The 21,372-nt window shown below is 43.8% G+C and overlaps 1 protein-coding gene across 1 annotated transcript in view; it reads right to left on the reverse strand.

Moving 5' to 3' along the window:
- HUWE1 (HECT, UBA and WWE domain containing E3 ubiquitin protein ligase 1) overlaps positions 1-21,372 on the reverse strand; it is a gene marked incomplete in the record, with an annotated part of 5,008,559 nt that overhangs the window by 700,337 nt on the left and 4,286,850 nt on the right. The window contains 1 exon segment of the mRNA XM_044079288.1: positions 15,239-15,341. Within this exon segment, the coding sequence (XP_043935223.1) occupies positions 15,239-15,341 (103 nt within the window).

Raw genomic sequence — 21,372 nt, forward strand, 5'->3', positions numbered from 1 at the left:
GACAGGTCAACTGGTAGAGGTGGATTCATCAGCTTTAAAAATGTGTTCTGTCGGTAAGCCAATTGGCTATCCATCTAGTGACACAAGGGTTTATCCCTGAGAGTATTTTTCAATGATACCAGAGTGGGGATTGTGTCAAAAGCCTTGGCCAGGTCAAGATAGGTGGTATGCACCGTCTTACCTTCATCCAGGCCTTTGGTGACTTTTTCAAAGTAGTCCACCAGGTTTAATAAGCATGACCTACCCTTAATGAAATCAAACTGGGTTGGGTCTAGAGTTTGAAGGTCGCCTATGTCCTTTGTTGATAAGGTCCACGACTCTTTCCATGGCCTTGCAGAGGAGACTGGTTAGAGTTATGGGTCTATCATTTCCAGGGTCTCTTGATGGCCACCCTTTGTGCAAGGGGATTACTGTTGCTGTTCCTCACTCTGCTGGAACAAAGCCAGTTCTCAGGCTAAGGTTAAAGACAGCGCTAAGTGGGTCTGCTAGGTCCTGCTTTAGATTGCTTAATAAGCATCCTGGGATGTTATCTGGTCCAAGTGAGGCTGTATTTTTGGCCGTGGAGTGTGCAGACAAGACCTGACCTATAGAGATACTAGGCAGAGGAGTGGTGTCAGTTATGCTTTGGGGTATGGCGGGTGGGACCGGGGGGTGGGGTGCAGTTTGCACCAAATCTTTCAGCTAGCAGTTGACAATTTCTTCCGTGCAGTATGAGTGGTACCATCCATTACCAGTTCTGCGCAAAACTGGGCATTCCCTTTTATGTTTCAGACAAAAAATGCCTTATGATTATCCTTAGTTAGAGACATTATTTTAGCTTCCTACTTAGCTTTAGAGGATTTCACTAGATTTCTGATGTACTTGTTCAAGCTGAGGAGGGAGTTTTTCTATTGCTGAGTCATTTCCCTCTTACTCTTAGACATCAGTTTCTTCCTCATTATATAAACAAGTCCACCAGGGTGGCTTGCTTTTTTTCATGAGGACCTGCTTTTGATCCAGTCAGGTACAGCAGAGTCTATACAGGTGCTTAAGTGTTTGTACAGACCATCTGAGTACAGCTCTGCATAGGAGTCGTCATTTACGAGTGCGAGGGTTATAAAACTTTTTATACCATCATTTAGTAGTCTAAAGTTAGCTTTGTAAAAGTTCTACAGTTATTTTTTTGCTCCTGTGAAAGTGGTCAGGTCCAACAATTACTTCAAATGAGACAGTTTTATGGTCCAACCTTACTAGGGAATGCATTGCACGGGGGGGGGGGGGTGCAGTGACTCTGTATGTTGGGGAGTACTGTGTCTAGAACATCTAAGACCCTTGTGAGTCTGTTCCAGAGCACATGAACTGAAATCCAGGAACCTCAGGGGGAGCATGTTTGTGCTTGTATATGTCACCCAGTTGACGTAAGGATAGTTGAAATCACCCATGACTAAGGTGATGGGCTGTATGGAGAGCGATTCCAGCAAGTCCTGGTAGGGGGTGTGCTTTTCTTGGTTCATGGCGGGGGACCTAGCTAGCAATGATTCAATAGGATATTTTGCCTAGAATTATCTGGACATGGAATAGTTTGAGACATTCATACTGTCTGACCAGTCTTTAATGAAGACTGATACCCCCTCTACCTTTGGTTCTTTCATGCTCATTTTAAGGTTTGAACGTGTGGAAGGCATTGTAGCCTTGCACGGCTGGGATGCTCTCCGCAGCCTTGATCTATGTCTCAGTGACTACACAGACATCAGCATCTTCCAAGGTGAAGGCTAATTCCACAGAGTGCAGCTTCATGTTTAGATTTCCAGCACTGAGCAGTAGAACCTTGATTTGCCTCGGGTGGATTTTGTTACGCTGGAAATTTTGCTGTTTTGACATTGCCTAAAAAAGCCACTATGGAAAAGGCAAGCGCCTTTGCCAGTATCCGAAAGCCTTGAGGAGACAAGTGCAGATCATCTCTGGAAAAGCAGTGTGACCTGTTAACCATGTCATCCCAGGCTGACAGATCCCCCTGGACTAACACCAGAAGCTAAGCTATTTGTTGATGTTGATCATTTTTGTTTATACTGTGGCATCATCCTGGGATAAGGCAAAATGCTGCTTAGGGCTAGGGTCATACCAGCCTGGTACATGGTCTGAGTGTTCAGTCATGTCTCTCTTCATATAGTCCAGAGAGGTGCATCTCAAGTCATTCACCCTTACATGAACTATGGCAGAGTCATAACAGTACCTGTTATTGAGTGACCCGAGTGCATGTGTGATCTGAAGGATCCTGGCACCTGACAGGCAACTGACCATGACCTCCATGTCCAACCTGGTGAGGGGAACATCTGTGTCTCTCACTATGAAGTCGCCCTATGACCAGGACATTTAGATTAGAGGTGTTTTGCCTTAGTAGCTTTATTTGTTAAGACACATTTGTGTGTGTTGTGTGTAGTGTTTTTTATTTGTCTAACAGCGTGTGCACTTTGTTTATGTTTGGGAGGTCTCTGAACTTTTGGTAGACTTCTAGTGAGTATTTCCATGTATGCGGGTCTGTGTGGTGTGGCTTTAGTTTGTGTGACAGGTGAACAGTATGTACTAATCTGTTTGGTATCGGGTTTGTTGTTACATGAGAAAAGTGATCCCAATTTCATAGTGCACTTATCTCTCACACAGGGTTATTTGCTGTAGGAGTAGTTGTCAGTATACATGAAGAAATGACTACACTGCCTCAGTATTCCCATGTCAATCATGCTGGCAAGAGAAATGATGGGGAACTAACTGTCCATTATGGCAGGTTTTTACCTTATGAACTATATTAAGGAAAGGAATGGGCTAGAGTGACCAGTTTGTTTTGAGCAAGGAGTATCAAGCTATTAGGAAAAGGAGGGGCCAGACTGACCAGTTTTTGCACTAGGACTATCAAGGGTTGTGGATGATAGGTGTGGCAACACTGCTCAGTGCGCAACTAAGTTCGCAACAGAGAATCTTGTGAGGGTTCCACTGACAGCTGTCTAGAGAAAAAATGTATTTCAAGGCGTTTGCGTCTATACAGGGCACTGCTAAACTCCTTTGTTCGATGCACAGCGACAAGCAAATACAAAGCTTAAATACCAACAGAATTAAACAGTTTTAAGCTAATCTACCAATAGGAAAGTACACAATGAACCTTCCTCCAGCAATCTCCAGCTCAGACAAGGCTGGATCCACACTCTTGCCACAAGGGTGCAGGGGAGCCTTTCTTATTGCCAGATGGCTTGTTTAGTGCTCGAGTGTAACAAACAGGCTAGATTCAGCAGGTCTGAAACTAGGAAGCAAAATGCAAAAGACCTGAATGCTTTAACCGGAAAGAATGCTGTCTGACCACATAAAATAAAAAGTAGTTGCTGATGTAAAATCCAGCTATGCAAAGCAGTCAAAAAGTACAAGTTTGCAGACCAAATAGAATCCAACGAAAACGTTTTTATTCACACAACTTCAAACACTTGAAGGTGTGTGAATAAAAACGTTTTCGTTTACATCAGCAACTACTTTTTATTTTATGTGGTCAGACAGCATTCTTTACGGTTAAAGCATTCAGGTCTTTTGCATTTTGCTTCCTGGTTTTTGGGTCCTTGACATTTTCAGGTCTGAAACTAGACTATACTATCTAGGCTGAAAATACAGTTGAAAATAAGGGCAGAAAATATGCAGTCAAGAGTAAAAAAACAGAAAAAAATGCAGTGATTGGATACAATGCAAATTGAAAATTGCATCAGACACAGAACATACTTATTTTCTTGATGAAGAAATTTCAAATGTTTCCCCAACTTAAACAGACTGGGCTACCTCCCACTGCACTACATGGAAAATCCACAATGTCTTGATATAAAAACAAGTGCTCGTTAGAGTGCAAGAACACACTACTTTATCCAACAGCTAGCTAGAAAATGAATTCAGATTATGTAAATCAGTATTAACAGACAATGAGAAGCAAAATGCACTTTTTCAATACAAGTACAAGGAAAGGCAAATAATTCAATATTTATAGGTTCACTAGGCTACCCGCGGTAGTGGTGCTGTAGTAGCGTTGTCACCTCACAGCAAGACATTGTCGCGTTTGATTCTCAGCTAGAACGTCTTCTGTGTGGAGGCATGTGTGAATGGGTTTGCCTTCATTGAAGGTTGTGCGTCGGGGCTGGTAACTCGGCACATAAAAATCCACTACCAAACATTAGCAGACTGGAGTTCCGCTGTGGCGACCCCTAACCAGGATAAGCCGAAAGACAACAACAAGGTGTGTACTAGGCTAACGGCCCTGGGGCCTTTACAAGCCTAGCCATTGGATTGCTCTGGCATAGTGCCACCTGACCTTAGTTCCCAGTGCCTCTGTCGAGTAGAGCCACTAGAGTTATCCCCGGGGTGAATTTTCTGTTTCCCATCTACTCATCAAGATTTCTCTTGAAGAGGGTCAGTGAGGTGCTCTGCTTAATATGTATATGAAGTCTATTCCATAGCATGGGCAGTCTCTGGGTTATGAACCTGTCCCTCCAGCATGTTCTGTTAATTGTGGTAATGAGGCTGAGGTCTCTGGAGAATGTGGTGTGGAGGGGATTGGGACTTCTTTAGATGTCGCATTTCTAACAGAGCTGGGTAAGACATGGCCTTTGTAAGTCAAGCAGAGATCACCTCTAAGTAGGCAATATGAGACAGAGAATAGTTGGAGTTTTTTTTCAGTCTGTCCATACAGGACAAGTGTTTTAAGGCCTAGGATCCTCTGTGAGGAACTTTGCGGCCTCTCCAGTTGTTGCAGGTGTCTAGTGAGGTACATGCCAAATGGGGCATTGTACTCGATGAATGGCCTGAGGGAAGAGTAGAGGGAGACAATGACCTCTTTCTTCCTGGATGCAAAACCCTTAGTAATGAGATGTGCCACATAGAAAGACTTTCTGACCACACTGGCAATGTGGTGATCAAGAGAGAGGTTGCTGTCAACCTGTGTCCCCAGATCTTTTACGCTTTCTGTGTTCAGTGGACTACCATCAATGTGGTAATTCATGGGAACCGGGTTTTTCCTAAAGGGGATGACTACACATTTTTTGGCATTGAGCTTAATGCTACGGTTCTGACACCAGTCATTGGTCTCAGTGAGGCCATTCTGCAGGATATCAACATTACTTGGGGAGTTAATAGCCCCCAACTTGCAATCATCTGCAAACTCTGTCAGCCAGAGTCCCTTAGTGCTGTCCTGGACTTCAGGGAGGTAGATACCAAATAGGAGAGGACCCAGAACTGAACCTTGTGGGACTCCACTCGTGACTAGTTGGTAGTCTGACTTGGAGTCAGGTACTTTCACACTGTGGGTTCTGTGAGCCAGTTTGCAACCCACCTAGTGATAAAGGGGTTGATGCCTAGCTTACTGAGTTTTTCTACGATTCCTGAGTGGGGAATGGTACCAAAAGCCTTGGCCAGAGCAAGGTAGGCTGTATGAACCACCTTGCCTTAACCCACAGCTCTGGTGCCGGACTCAAAGAAGTTGATAAAGTTGTGCAGGCATGATCTACCCTTCACAAAACCAAACTGTGTGAGATCCAGAGTTTGGAGATTCCCCTACATCCTTGTTTATTAGGTCCATGATGATGAGTTCCATAGCTTTGCATATCAGGCTTGTCAGGTTAATGGGGTGATAGCTCCCAGGGTCTGTAGTCGCTCCTCCTTTGTGGAGAGGGATGACTGCAACAGTGCGCGATTTGGTAGGGACAAAGCCTGAGGTGAGGCTGTGATTGAACAGGGCATTCTGGTGAGGTTGGCAGTTCACTCTAGTTCATGTAGAACACAGCCAGGGATATTTGTCAGGTCCCACAGAAGCTGTACTCTTAGCCTTGGAGAGTGCTGTTTTAACCTGTGCAGCAGTAATACTGTGTGCCTGGCAATATACTGGTATTGTGATTGGTCCTTTGGGGGGAGAGGGGTAAAGTTGGCACTGAATCTGTCAGCCAGTATACGGACAATATATTTTGGCTCGGTATAGGAGGTACCATTGTGCAATAGCTCAGAGCAAATCTGGGTACTGTCAACAGCAGTGTAGAAAGGGAGGAGCTTATTAAGCTTAATTTACAGTAGGAATGGGCAACTTAAAACCACCAGGTTAAAAAAGCACATCAACAGAGGAGAGCGTGGGTGGGAAACATTAGCAGTGAATTACCAGCCGTGCTTTAGTTTATGCAGGCTTCAAATTTTTTCAGGAAAAAACAAAGGAACAGAAACTAACAATGTAATTCAAGTATTACTCGAGATAATTAACCAATGAAAAAACATATGAAAAATGCAACCTAGATAATTTAAGTGTCTGCGCCTCTCAGAGAGCAAAAACACGAGGCCAAGCAGATTTCTTAAAATAGAAAACAAAATGGAGTAGGCAAAACAAAAAGCATCTACCAAGTCACAGACAAAAAATATAAGTTTACTTTCCTCACCCAGCAGGGAATCACCAGCAGTGCTTTAGTTAATGCAGGCTTGAAATCTTTTCAGCAAAAGACTGTTTTAATTAGATTCCTTACAGTCAATTACCTGGCATAATAACTGTCCCAAGTATTACTGTCAAAAATCTGGCAGATGGTTTAACTATGTCATAGGACAGGAACTAAGACCACCTTGGTGTCATCCACTTGGTTATATCACATACTACACCTTGGATTCATTTTTCTAATGGATGTCTTATGGTAACATAATAGCAGCCTTTAATTCAACCTTTGTTATTCTACTTCAGCCTAATTCTCATGAGGAGCAGAAATCTCTTTAAAATATTCAGTACAAACAGTTCTATCACTACTATAATGAATCTGCCTATAACTCTCCACATAAACAGTGTCAGAATTTGAGTTTTTAAACATTTTCCCTCATTTTTCACAGCTTATAAATACTGTTTGATATAGTCTAATAAATGCAATATAAACTTTTAACTGTAAACTATGCATCAGATTACAGCTACCCAAAACTTGTGGCCCAAACAATTTAAAGTTTCCCTTTTTCAGAAGGTTTTTAAGAAAAGATTTATTACATGCTCCATCTCCTATTTAACTATTTTTTTGTCCTCTCAGACCTCATTTATACCCACCCTGCTCCCAGTTCTCCACGTGTCCACGCTGGGTCTACCAGCATCCATCACCCCCCACCGCCAGACTTGCTCTGGTGTTGCTGGTGCTGGTCATGGATCTTAAGGGCATCACGAGCCTTCTACGTGGCACACCTCATCACAAAGGTTTCTCATCCAGAAAAAAAGAGGTCATTGTTCCCCTCTACTCATCACTCATCCCATTATAGAGTACAACGCCCCTTTTGGTATGTACCTCACAAAACATCTACAACAACTGGAAAGACCACAGTAATACCGCACAAAGAAGATTACCGGCCTCAAACAGATGCCCTACGCAGACAGTCTCAAAACATTCCAGCTTTATTCCGTCGCATATCGCCTACTCAGAGGTGATCTCTGCCTAACATACAAAGCTATGTCAAACCCAGAGCTAATGGACATGCTCCACTTAAAAAAATCCCAATCCCTCCGAGCTACACGCTCTAGGGACCTAAACCTTGTCACCACATTAAACAGAACATGCCGGAGGATTAGATTCCTGTCCCAGAGACTTCCCATACTCTGGAATAAACTACCTATCTATATCAAACAAAGCTCCTCATTAGCACTCTTCAAGAAAAATCTTGATGATTGGATGGGAAATAGGAAATTCACCCTGGGGATCACCTCTGTGGCTCTGCCAGACAGTGGCACATGAAAATAATTTTCTTGGGTGGCAAAAGTCAGGGTACCTTTTTGGCTGGGCTTGTATAGGCCCCAGGGCCAATAGCCTAGTACCTACCTATGACCCTATGAACAAGGGTTCAGTGTCTGTGCGTCTGTCCTGCGTTTTGTTTTTGTAATTTATTATGCTCCTTTCCCTGTCCCCCAAACTTGCTGGCTGCGTTTGAGGACAGCTCCTCTATTTGGACCACACCTACCCATAGGAGGTGACATCAGTGAGCACCCTCCCCAATCAGGCACACCCATCTTATCATATCAGTTGCCCAAGCTGCTAATCGATCCCAGGCTGGCTGGACTGTAGTTACGCCATTATCCCTCTATGCCTCTGTAGAGGCTTCCATTTCCTATTTTTTCATCCTACAGCTTCCACTTATTCTTATGCATAAAAAGAAGTTGTGTCTTACCATAATGTTCCATCTGTATTGTTGATCCTCGTTCAGTCATTACGCATGGTATCGGTTCCGACCTCGGAACAGAGCCTGCCATTTTCAAAGCTCGCGTCAAGCTTCAAACTCTCAAGCTAAACTCTTACCCATAATCTCCTTCTCCCAGCTACCTCAGATTGAGTTTGCAAGTCAAAAGAAGGTAGACGCTACCTCTGGTCAAATAACCTAAGAGAACCGGATGGTGAGATCCACTAGAAACCACAGGAGGGGGAAGGGGGGGGTCATAATGACTGAACGAGGCTCAACAATACAAATGGGATGTTATGGTAAGACATAACTTCTTTATCTGATATTGTTAATCCTCGTTCATTCCTTATGCATGGGACAGAGTCCCCAGCTACCTCCATTCCTGGGAGGCTCTCATGGAAGGACATTCCTGAGCACCACAGAACCGAGAGATGCTCTTCCCCTCGTGGCCAAATCCAATTTGTAATGACTGATGACGGTATGAGGCGTAGCCCAAGTTGCAGCTGCACAGATGTCATGTAAAGAAGCTCTGGCATGGAAGGCAGCAGAAGTTGCTACCGACCTTGTTGAATGAGCTTTCATGGTAGTAGGCAACGAGATATTACGTTGTGTATAAATGAAGGTCACACAGTCCTTCAACCATCTAGCTAATGTGACCTTAGCAACAGCATATCCTAATCTAGGTCCAGAAAAGGCCAAAAATAACTGGTCAGATTTACGAAAGGGTTTAGTCCTGTTTAAGTAAAAACGAATTTGCTTGTGGGTATCTAGGGTACATAGGCAATGCTCTCCTCTGTTTGATTGGGAAAGAAAACTGGCAATTCAATGCCTTGATTAATAGACATTTCAGAGATCACTGTAGGCAGAAAAGATGGATTAGTTCTCAGACACACTATCTCTATGAAAAATCAAGTATGGACTCTTGATACACAAAGCTTGAAGCTCAGAAATACAAAGGGCAGAAGTAATGGCGACCAAAAACAAGGTTTTCCATGACAAATACTTGAGGTCGCAAGAGGAGGCTGGTTCAAAAGGTGACATTGTCAGAGCTTGTAGAACTAATGATAAATCCCATGGTTGAATAGGTTCTCTAAAGGGTGGCTTCAGATGATTCATACCTTTTATGAAGGTCTTGCATAATTTATGGGACATGAGAGAGGACTCTTGGACACCCTCATGAAAATTAGAATTTGCAGCCAAATGAACTCTAATGATAGAGGCCGATAGACCCGACTGAAAAAGGTCGGCCAGATAGTCTAGCATTATCGACACTGGTGCTGAAAAGGGGTCTACTTGTTTATCTTTCAGCCAACAGGTAAATCTTTTCCACTTGCTCAGATAAGCAATTCTAGTGGAAGACTTATGAGAAGCAATGCGAATATCAGGTACTGGTAAAGAAAGATCATTCTGCCTGGCAATCAAGGGAATTGGAGTAGCCAAGCCGTGAGCTTTAGGCTGTTCAAGTTGGGATGAATCAGGTTCTGTGAATGTCAGATCAACTCCATGGTCGATCTAGTAGGTGAGGCCAAAGAAAGGGGAACCAAATCTCTTGAGGCCAATATGGTGCTATGAGGATCACCTTTGCTCTTCAACTGACGGGCTTTCTTCAGAAACTGGGGAATGAGGGGAAAAGGTGGGAATGCATTAAGAACACCAGAGGGCCAATCATGGACTAGTAGTTGCTGCATTTGTAGTTGGTCGGGGATGCAAAGAGGTTGCAGCAAGGACGGCCCCAGCGGTGGAAGATCTCCGCCGCTATCAAGGGATTCAGGGACCACTTGTGAGGTTGAAGAATGCACCTGCGGAGTCTGTCTGCTATCACGTTGGGAATGTGCATTGCTAGAAGAAAACAGTTGGTAGCCATCGCCCATTGCTATATCCTCATGGCCTCTCGACAAAGGGGGTAAGATTTGGTTCCACCTTGCTTGTTGATGTACCAGACCACCATCATGTTGGCTGACTGAATCGCAATTGTCCCAGACAGCAGCAGGGGATGGAATGCTTGCAACGCCAGAAGCACTGCCCTCAGCTCTCGAACATTTATATGCAGATGGGCCTCCAGTTTGGACCAAGTGCCTTGGACTGTCTGTCCCTGACATAGCCCTCCCCACCCCATCAGGGAGGCGTCCGTGGTCACTGTGGCCTTGGGTTGCTGGGGGGAGAAGGGGCGAGACCATTGTGACGGATTGTGTGTCATCCACCAATTTAGATCATGTTTGCACCTGTGGGTTACTCGAATCACGGCTGAAAGAGGATGCTGAAAAGGATACAATTGGGTGAGCAGTAGCCACTGTAGAAGCCTCATGTGAAACCTGGCCAGGGGAACAATGGTGATGGAGGTTACCATGGAACCCAACAGCTGTAGAACTGAGTGAGCTGTGGATTTTTCCCTTGAAAGGATTGGAATAAGTTGTTGCTTTATCCTTAGAATTCTGTGCTCTGGAATAGCAACTCTGCAGTTTTTTTGTGTCCAAGATAACCCCTATGAATTCTGTCGACTGAGATGGGTTGAGACGGGATTTTTGCCAGTTTATGGTTATGCCTAGCCTTTGAGCAGTGAGGAGAGAGTATATGCTAGGGCTTCTTTCAGTAGATGTCTGGTGGGTGCAGAAATGAACCAGTCGTCTAGGTATGGAAACACCTGGAATCCTTGAAGTCACAAGTGAGCTGTGACAACTGCCATGCACTTGGTGAACACTCTGGGGGCTGTAGAGAGTACGAAGGGCAGTACTCTGAACTGGTAGTGACTGGCTCCTGCATGGACGCGCAGAAATCTTCTTGATGGCTTGCCCACTTTTATGTGGTTGTACGCATCCTGAAGATCTATCGAGCACATCCAATCGTCTTTTTCCAAAAGCGAGAGGATAAACTGTATTGTGACCATCTTGAATTTTTGTACTCTCATGCACTTGTTCAATACACTGAGATCCAAAATTGGTCTCCAGTTCCCGGTTTTCTTTGACACCAAAAATAGTCTTGAGTAGAATCTGGATCCTATCTGGTCTGGAGGGACTATTTGGATGACTCTCTTTCTTAGCAGCTTTTCTATCTCTAGTGCTGCTTCTTCCCTTTGACTGGGTGGAACGTCAGGAAGGTTTTTTGAAGGGGCGGGACAAAGATTGAAGGGGATATGATAACCTCTGGTTATAATCCTTTGTACCCAAAAATCGGTGGTAATGGTTAGCCAGGCAGACTGGTACAAGGAGAAAGTCTCCCAACCACCTCCAGAGGAAAGGAGTTGGGCTTCTCTTCAGGACCGCAGGTAGGATTGACCAGAGAAAGAATCCCTAGAACCTTGGTTATGTGGACCCCCTCTGCCCTGAAAGGAGTGTCTTTCCCTGTGAGTTTCCCCTGCTGCCTCTGGGGGAGAACTCGGCCTGTGCGTCACGGAAAGGACCCTGAGACTTCCTGTACCACATCTTCCCACTCTTTTGGTTTTAGGAGAAAGCACATTGAGGGGAAGAATAACGGACACCTACAGCAGAAAGGGTCTTACCGTCCCTGTTCACATCTGGCCAGTGTGCTTTTAACTTTGGGCCCAAACAACGAGGAGGCCTCAATGGGAGCATTAAGAAAGGAAGCCTTAAAGTGTTCCGTGAAATTGCACAAGTGCATTCATGCATGTCGTCTCAAGACCGCAGCTAAACCTGCTGCTCTTCTGATGCGTGAGATATCAGTCGCATAGAGGAGTTAGATATAGAGTCAATGGTGGCCAGCTGAGAGGCCATTTTGTCACGGACCTCATCAGACATGGCACCAGCCAAGGTTTCAGAGAGCTCAGAAATCGGATCCCTTTGAAGCCTGGTAAAATGTGCCATATAATTCAGGGACCTGATAGTAAAGGTCGCTGAAGCAAAGGTGCGCTTCCCTATCCTGTCCAGGGCCCGGGAGACTCTGTTAGGTGGATGGAGAGTTTGGCTTTCTTCTGCCAGATCCTTTTTTGTTGCGGCCGCCACCACCAAAGCATCCAAAGGAAGACCTTTGGACCAATGGGGGATCCGAAGAAGGAGGTGACAAAATCTTATCTGGCCTCCGGGGAATAGCTTCAATGGTATTAGGAGCCTTCCAAACATGCTGCACGATGAGCCAGACAAGTTCATCGGCAGGTGGAGTAACCCAAGAGGTAGGGGGCCAGTCGCGAAAGGCCTGCAGGAACACAGACTCCTCAGAGGTCGTATTAGAGGACTGCCAGTCACCTCTCTTTCAGGATTTTGAGGTTTTTGAGGATATCACCAAAGGATACCTTCCCCCTCATCGAAATCTGTCTCTTCAGTGAGGGACTCCTCTGTGGAGTCCATGTGCTTCCTCTTACAGGAACTTTTCCGGTGAACCTCCTCAGCTGGAGAAGACAGCGGAAAAGGGGAATCCTGTGGGAATATGTCCTGAGGCCCTTGCACCCGGTGTCCCTAGATGCGACTTGTGAAACCAGTGTACCAGAGGAGGGTGGAGGTATAGACAAGTCCAGTATTGCCAGCAGCAGCGAACGCCTTCTCCATCAGTTGGAAGGCTGGTCCACCCGAAGAGGAGTGCATGTCTAGGACAGGGGTCACCCGTCCCCTAAGTGGCTCAGCTTGCCGACCCAGAGTCCCTAGATGGTTGTGGAGTAGCAAACTATACGTGTCACAACTGCCATCCTGGGTCGTAGCAAAACTTTCCTGCCATGAAGGCAACTGCGGTTCGTTAGTAAGATTCATAAAGGGCAATGCAGAAGGAGAAGACTGTGCTATATCCATGGACTTCAAAGGCAATGAAGTAGGAGAATAAGAAGGGGTCTTTCGAGATGGGTGATCACCTCTCAAGGAAGGATAGTTCCTGATGGGTGGGATACCTCTGGCCAAGAGCACCTGATCCACAAGACGCAACACATCATTTTCGGAAAGGCTTCTAGTGGACCTCATGGAGACTGACCGAGAAACAGGCCTGTCCAAAGAAAAGGCAAACTCGGTGCCCATCTCATCTGTCCGCACCGAGGACAACAGTGCCGAGACAGACTGGACTATGGTTGTCTGCACCGAAGAAGTCATCAGTGCCGAGGTCATGGTCTGAACAGACACAGGGATCGGTACCGAAGTGGTTGTCAGTGCCAAAGCTGAAACCGACAAAACTGGAGTCAACAATAAAGGCGCTGGTTCCAAGGAAGATCTTGTAGCGACGCGGTCAAGGTCTGCGCCGACTGAGCGGTCGGTGCAGATACAGTGGTAATAGTCTGAACCGAGGAGCCCCTCGGTGCCGATATAGTGAAGGCTGCAACAGAAGACGAAGCCGAGATCACTAATGGAGCTGAAGGCCTCAGTGCCAAAGGTCTAGGCACCGAAAGCACTGGGGCTGACTGAGTGAGCTCCGGAGCTGAAACTTTAGCCTTTTTAGGTTTTGGTTGGTGGGAGTCCCCAGCCGGGGACGAAGGCAAAGACTTAGCCTTTAGTAGGAACATCCAAGATCTTTTTATGGGTTCTAGGAGGGGTTGAGGCCTCTGACCCAGAAATAGCCTCTGAAAAGGGAGATTTAAGAAGTCCCTTCAGTAACAGCTTGTTTTTTCTCTCCAACAAGTTTCTTTTCGAAAAGTTCTCACAAATAGTACAGGGTGGGTCAACAGACAAATGGGAAGCTCCAAAACAATAAACACAAAGAGTGTGCATCAGAAGTAGGAAGTTTGTGTCCACAATCAGAACACCGCTTAAACCCCGGACAACCTTATCTGCCATGACAGCAAATTAATTAATAGAAAAGGTACCAGCAATGGTACAAGAGAGTACCCAAAGGTATGAGAAAAAAGGGGAAAGGATTACCAACGATGGTAAAGAGAGATACCTCGTGGTAAAAAAAAGATTAGAAAAACCTAAAGAAATTATGCACGCTAAATGCGATAGGGTAAGAGACAATGAAATATAAACTTTTCTGACAGAAAAGTAACCTGAAAAAGTATCAAACAACAAATAACTGTACTTAGCTCAAGAGAAGTAGTTTGACACTACTGAATGGCAACGCGGCAAATGAAATCTGAGGTAACTGGGAGAGGGGGATAATGGGTAAGAGTTTAGCTCGAGAGTTTGAAGCTGACGCGAGCTTGGAAAATGGCCGGCTCAGTTCCGAGGTTGGAACCGATACCCATACGTAAGGAATGAACGAGGATTAACAATATCAGATCTTTTCTTGTAGTTTTAAACCTTCATATTTCCTGTGTTTTTATACTGTTCAATAATTTTATCAAAACTTCTACCTTAGGTTTTAACCTAGCTTTCCATTTTTTAGTTATAAAAGTTTTAGATGCTAACAGTATAAGGGTAATTAATGCCCCAACATACCATAGGTCCCTCACCAATTCAACTCAAATAAAAATGTACCTCTTGGCAACCGGTCTTTGTCTACTACTTTCGATATTCCTTTTTGCAGATCTAACTAAACCTCAACTTATGGAAACTCCAAAAATATGGTTTTTACTCCCTTTTCTGGTTTTGAACATGCCTACATTCTGAACTTGATCCCGGAAACATTCCATTCAGTTTACCTAGACTGTAAAAACGTCTACATAAGCATTTTCATCCAACTATCCTGAATTTTCTAGATGTGGTTGCTATCCTATGGTCTTTAAATATTTTTGTCCATTATGGGACTGATTACCTTTCCTGTTAGATTTTGCCACACCTGGATTTGTTTAGAAATGCAAAAAAATTTCTTTCCACCAACGCTTCACAAATCCTGCTCACAAAGTTTCTTGTTGTTTGCTTCAGGTTGTCTCACTTTTTTTAACCAACTGTGGTTTTTGCCATTGTTTTACTAATTCTATTTCATACTTTACTAGTATACAAAACAGTTACGTCTATCACATTATGCTCCTAAATCCCCACTGATGTTCTCCTACCAATTCTATCCACTCCAACCAGCCATTTTTTGAACTTACTAGCCACCACCACACACAAAAGCTGAACTCCCACCTAAACTGTTCAAGAAAAACAATAAAATATAATCACACTACAACAAACCCCAATGATGCACATACACTGAGATAATGCTTATTCTGCAACAAGTAAATACAGCAAGTGTTGCAGCTTAAAAAAAGTTTTACCTGCTGTGGCCACTGCTACCACCCATTTGGAATGTTCCTCCTCTTTGCACTGCCAAGCGAGTATACTGGACACCACGGTTTCCACTTAAGCGACTTGTGAAAGCTAAAAGTACAGTGGAGAACATGTTTAGCTTCACATATTGAATATTAAACTATAAGCTACTAATTAACAAAGAGAATAAGAAATGACAGAAGGGCTTCACTCTGCTAAGCCAAGTACTTAAAGGTTAAAGTAAGCAGCTTAAAATATATAATGCAAGCCAATCCTACACAATAAAGTCAAGTGAGAACACTGTCACACAGTACAGAAAAATCCAGACCTCCGCTGCTGCTTTTATTTTTTACGATTACTGTATGAATGTTTATTACCTGTTGCAGTTTATGGACTTGCACTTGCCTGTCCCGGGCTGTAGCAGAAAAGGGGTCTTTGGACCAGCCCACCTATCCAGTTAAGAAACGCTGAACGAAAGTAAAATAAAACGTACTATTTTCCAACCCACAGAAAACAGTGGTCAGCTCTGATCCATGAAACAATCTTCTGATGTACCTTAAGTCAATGAGCCTCACTCCCTTCCAACAAATGACCATCCATAAAAAGAAAAGATATAGCCTTCCCTCTGTAATTCTATCCGAGTAGAAAGAAATCAAATGTTGGTTCATACAAACACCAGGGTGGGCATCACACTTACTAACTCAGCATCTTTAGAAGATATGAAAATCATGTGCTTACCATAACAGATCTGTTTTCGTCCTTCCTCAACTGATGGGTCTCAGATTAGACTTCTGCTTTTACCAGACTTACAACCTGCAGCTTAGGCTCCACCCCTTACCCATAACCCCCTCCTGTCACCAACATTATCTCAGATCGAGTTTGCTTTTAATTCCAAAAAAATCAAATAAAATAAAAACATATTATAGACAAAGTAGCAGAACACCGCACGACAGAATGGGAGCTGTAAGAATATGAATTCCTGAATCAATGACAAGCTCCACAGTCATAACAAAAGCCAAACGCTGTGTGGGGGGGTTATTTCCATGAAATGGGGGGGGGGGGGTGAGGGGGATGTTATGGAAGGATGGAAACAGACAACAAAAATCTATCATCATGCTAAATGCATAACTTTGATATCTGATGTTGTATTTTCAGTCCATTCCTCAACGGATGAAGCAGAGTTACTTAGCACTACAGTGGTCTCATGGAAGGATGTTCCACAGGACGGCAGAATCAAAAGATGCCCTATCTCTGGAAAACAAAGCCAATTTGTAATGGGATATGAAGGTATGAACATTGGACCAGCTGCCAGCAATGCAAATTATTGACTAAGGCCCTAGAAAAGAAGACTGCAGAAGTGAAAACGGATCTTGCTGAGTGTGCTTTAGGTAAGGCCAAAGCTTTCTGCTTATATACCACGGAAGATATACCCAGTCAGCCATCTAGCTAAGGTATCCATTAAAATGTCCTGACCCATCTTGGCTTAAAAACATGAAACAAATAATTGGTCTGACTTCCTGAAATGTTTGGTTCGATGAAGATTGAAATGTATTTGTCTATGCACACCCAATAAAGGAAGCATGTATTCTGCCTTATTTGAACAATTTGAAAAGAAGACTGGTAGAGTAATACTTTGAGTGAAGTCTGTGTAGCTACTTTAGGCAAAGAAGGGTTGGTGCACAAAGAAACACCGTTCTTGTGAAATTTAATATACAGAGGGTTGGACAAGATAAGGCTTGGAGCTCTGACACCCTTTTAGCTGAAGTAATTACTACCAAGAAAAGGGGTTTCAAAGTCAGAAATTTTAAATCCACCTTGGCAGCAGGGTAAAACTGAGCTTGGGTCAAAGCTTGTAGAACAACAGTCATGTCCTAAGGGGGAATAGGATCTTTGAGTGGGGATTTAAAGAGGAAGGTAAAACTCAAGAAACTTTTACACAACATGAGTGAGGTCAAGGAAATGCGTTTCTCCCCAGTATGGAAGTTTGAAAGTGCCACTAGCTGAAACTTGACAGCTGAATAACTAGCTTTGTTACAGAAAATGGAAGCAAAAAAAAATCTAATACGACTGAAAAGGCATCTAAATTTCTCTGAGAAGCCCAAATGGAAAATTTTTTTACATTTACTTTTGTAAACTTTCCTGGTGGACTGCTTCTGAGAAGAAGAAAGAATATGGACAATTTGGGAGGAAAGCCTTCTCTGATCAACCATCACTGGAAGTGGAGAAACCATGTGGTTAGTCTTAGGACTTAAATGTCTGAATCAGGCACTTCGGATGAGACAGTAGACCTTGATTTGGATTCAGCATCCAAGACGGGTGTACCAGATGAGGTCAGAGAAAGAGAAACCACACCTGTTGATGCCAAAAAGGGGCAATGAGGATGGCCAAGATCTTTTGTTGCAATGTTTTCTGCAGAAATTTCAGAATTTGGAGAGTTGGTGGGAAGCCATATAAAAGACCAGAGGGCCAATCGTGAATTAGAGCATCTCTAGGGGACTCCCCCCCTCTGGTGGAGGTGGGGGGACAGAGCAAAGAACTGCTGCATCTGGAATTGGTAGGAGAAGCAAAAAGATCACAGCATGATCGACCTCACTAGCAAAAGATTTGTATCACCAGTGTAGGATTAAGAGACCATTCATGAGGTAGCAGACCAGACCTGCTCAACCTGTCCGCTAGAATTTTGGTCTTCCCCAGTATCTGTGTAGCTATCAGAAAGTGACTGGATGATATTGTTCACTTCCACACACACAATGCTTCTGGACATGATGGGTAGGAGCATACTCCCTCATGTTTGTCAATGTACCAGACTACCAATGTCAGTCTGGAGAGAAAATCACCCCTAGATGAAGGGCATCCTGAAAAGTCTGCAGTGTTAGGACTGCCCTCATCTATGAGACACTAATGTGAAAACTGTCTCTGATGGGAACCACGTGCCTTAGACCATTCTTCCCCATGTAATGCCCCCATTCCTGCTGGGAACCATCCATTGTTGTTGTAGCCCTGGGAAAGGGAGGAACACAGGGATGGCCCCGATAGACACCTGCAGAGTGAATCCATAAAGTCACATGATTTCTACAGATTTTTGTTAAGCTGACTGGAGATGTCATGGGCTGGGATCTGATAGACCACTGGACCACTAGTGTCCACTGTAACACTCACATACAATACCTTGCCAAGAGGACCGAAGTAATGGGGGCTGCCACTGACCCTAGACATTAAAGAACTAGTCTGGCAGGCAGTGTCTGATGGGAAAGTAGTTCTACAGGTTGATTTCATAGAGAGGATAACTTGCTTCCCGATAATCTTACAATTTGAATCAGTGTGTCCAATTGTGCTCCTATGAACTCTGGAATGTGTACTAGGGAAAACTGTGATTTCTGGGTGGCAACACAGCTGAAGCAAATAATGTCTGGTATGGACTAGCAGAAACCTGGTAGGAGCAGTAAGTGGCCAATAGTCTAGACAGGGAAACATCTGGAATCCTTGTGGCAAAGAATGAGTTGCAACCACTAATATGCATTTCATTTGACACCTGGGGGGCTGTGGTGAGGCTAAGGGGCAAGGCTCTGAACTGAAAATGACTGTTTCCTAGCCAGAAGTGAATGAACCTCCTGGAGCATTTGTCCATTTTGATGTGGTAGTAACATGTCCTGAAGATCTATCAAGCACATCCAATCGTCCTTCCTTAGAAGAGGAAGGCTGGACTGGACTGTGACCACTTGGAACTTTGTGTGCTTGATGTACTGATTCAAGTGGCCAAGGTCCAAAATTGGCCTTAGGCCCCCATTCTTTTTTTGGCACTGAAGAATCTTGTGCAAGGTTTTAACCTTTGCTGGTTTGGTGGGACCTCTTAGATGACTCGCTTGTCTAGCAGCTTTTTTATCTGTAACGCTGCGTTTTTTCTTTGACAGGGTGGAAAATTGGGAAGTTTCTTTTGTAGTGGGGCTAGACAGAAAAAGACATCTTTGGTTATGGACTTCCAGACTTCTGGATGGAGAGATAAGCACCTCCCGACTGCCTCTATAGTGCAGCAATCAGGCAACCGTTCAAGAGCGATGTTAAGGCTGAACAGACCCCTGAAGCCATGATTCTGCAGGCCTCCTCTTCTTTGAAGGCAATGTCTGCCATCAAGAATACCCCCCCCCCCCCATGCCTTGGGGGAATCTATCTCTAGCAGAATCCTGAGAAAGACCTTGGGACTTCCAAAACCACAGCTTTTTACTCCCTTCCTGGTATCTAGAGTAGGTCCTCTGGGGGGTAGAAAACCATATGCCTATGGCAGTGTGTTATTCCTCAACCGGCTCATTCCGGGAAAGTGTGTCTTTGACCTTAGAGCTGGACAAAGTTGAGCCATCAAACAGGACATTGAATAAAGTAGGTCTTAAAAGACTGAACAAAAATCACTCAAATGCATCCAGGCATATCTCCTTTTGGTAAAGCCTACAGTTGCAGTTCTCGAAAAATCTTCTGTTGCACTGGGTGTCACATGGAGGCATTTGACAGAGACTAAAGGGTGGCCAGTTGCGAATATACTGCTTATCTGCATTCTGCAGATGCAGACCCAGAGAAAGACTTGGAGAACTCCTTTGTTAAGTTTCTCTGAGGCCTGGTCAGTATGCCAAATAATTCAGCAACCTTAATGCAGAGGTAGTTGAAGCATAAACTCACTTCCCAAATCTGTCCAAAGCACTGTACTCTCTTGTTGGGGGGGATGATCATTATAAGCTCTCTTCTGTGAGCTCTCTCTCAGTGGCTCGATACGCTACAAGCAGTAAATGAGATCTGTGGTAAAGCTGGGGACAGAAGGAGTGGAGCCTGAGTTTGGAAAATTTGGCTTAAGTTGGCTCTGAGGCTGGAAGAGAGACCCATCAGTTGAGGAATGAACAGAAAAGACAACATCAGATCTCTATGGGAACAATAAATGCAGAACAATGCTCAGGAGGAGTGACGTTTAACAGAAGGCAAGAATTGCACGATACATGTAATGCTGGAGTGTGTAACAGTTGTTAGAAAAATAACTTACATGCAATGTTATTTTTTGCAATGGGGGTCTCTTTTAGAATATAAAGAGTTATTATGGCAGCTAAGACTAGATGCAGGAAGGCGACCAGGGCTCAATGACGCTTGCAGCATTAGCAGCATCCTTAGGTTAAGGAAGGCTAAATTATGAACTTTCGGTTTTCCAGTGTTTTCAGGGTTTACATATAGAAATAAAATTTTGCTGAATAAACAGCACATTTAAACATTTTTAACATACTAGCATGTGTATAGTATTGGCTTTTGAATATTGTTTTAACATTGTATGGTTTTAATATTGCATATTTTTAACACTGTATAGTTTTATGGCAATCTGTGTGTACACCAACAATTGATTATTAAGTTTATGCATATACTTTGTTGGACATTGCAGTGAGTTGTGCTTAGCAATGGTTTGCCTGCAAGCAGGTTTTGTACTAGCAAGTAATTTGAAGGGTTAATTAGACCTTCTCTTTTACTAATTGAATTATTGGTCAAGTTTTGACTATGTATATAAAGAACAACCAGCTTGATTTTATTGTATCCTGAAAAAGCTCAGCACCAGGCTGAGCGAAAGCGCTTGAGGAGATTTTCGTTTGTTATTAAAGCAAGAAAGTTTTTGTAAGTTGCAGCCTTTCATTTTCTGCCTTGCGGAAGAAGAAATATCAACATTTCATCAACTTTTTATTCTGGGCTTCCAGAGCCAGCTTCCAGGTTGTGGATCTGCTTTGCTTTATTGATACATGCAATGTATAATACATGAAAAGAAAAGCTAATTTAATAAAGGTCTGTTTTTTAAAACATTAGATCTTCATAATCCATGTCTGCTCATTTCAACTTCAGGACTGGTAGCAGAAGGCAGTAGTTATCTTGACACGTACTAATCTCCCATAAACTCAAACTCCTCCTCTCACTTTCATAATGTACCATGCTTCCCCCACACTCTAGATCGAATATGTCCTGCATCTTTCTCCATTAAGAAATTTGGCAATATATTCACCATACAGACCTAGATACAGCCCCTTGTACAATGTTTATTTTTTTCCTCCATCTATCTCCTGACCTGACCTATTTTAACAGCAACTGCAACATAACTTTGTAACTCACATCTCATGCTTAACCTTAA

The sequence above is a fragment of the Protopterus annectens genome, chromosome 8.part0 (genome assembly GCF_019279795.1).
Source record: "Protopterus annectens isolate FY-2018-M chromosome 8.part0, PAN1.0, whole genome shotgun sequence".
Classification (NCBI taxonomy): Eukaryota; Metazoa; Chordata; order Ceratodontiformes; family Protopteridae; genus Protopterus; species Protopterus annectens.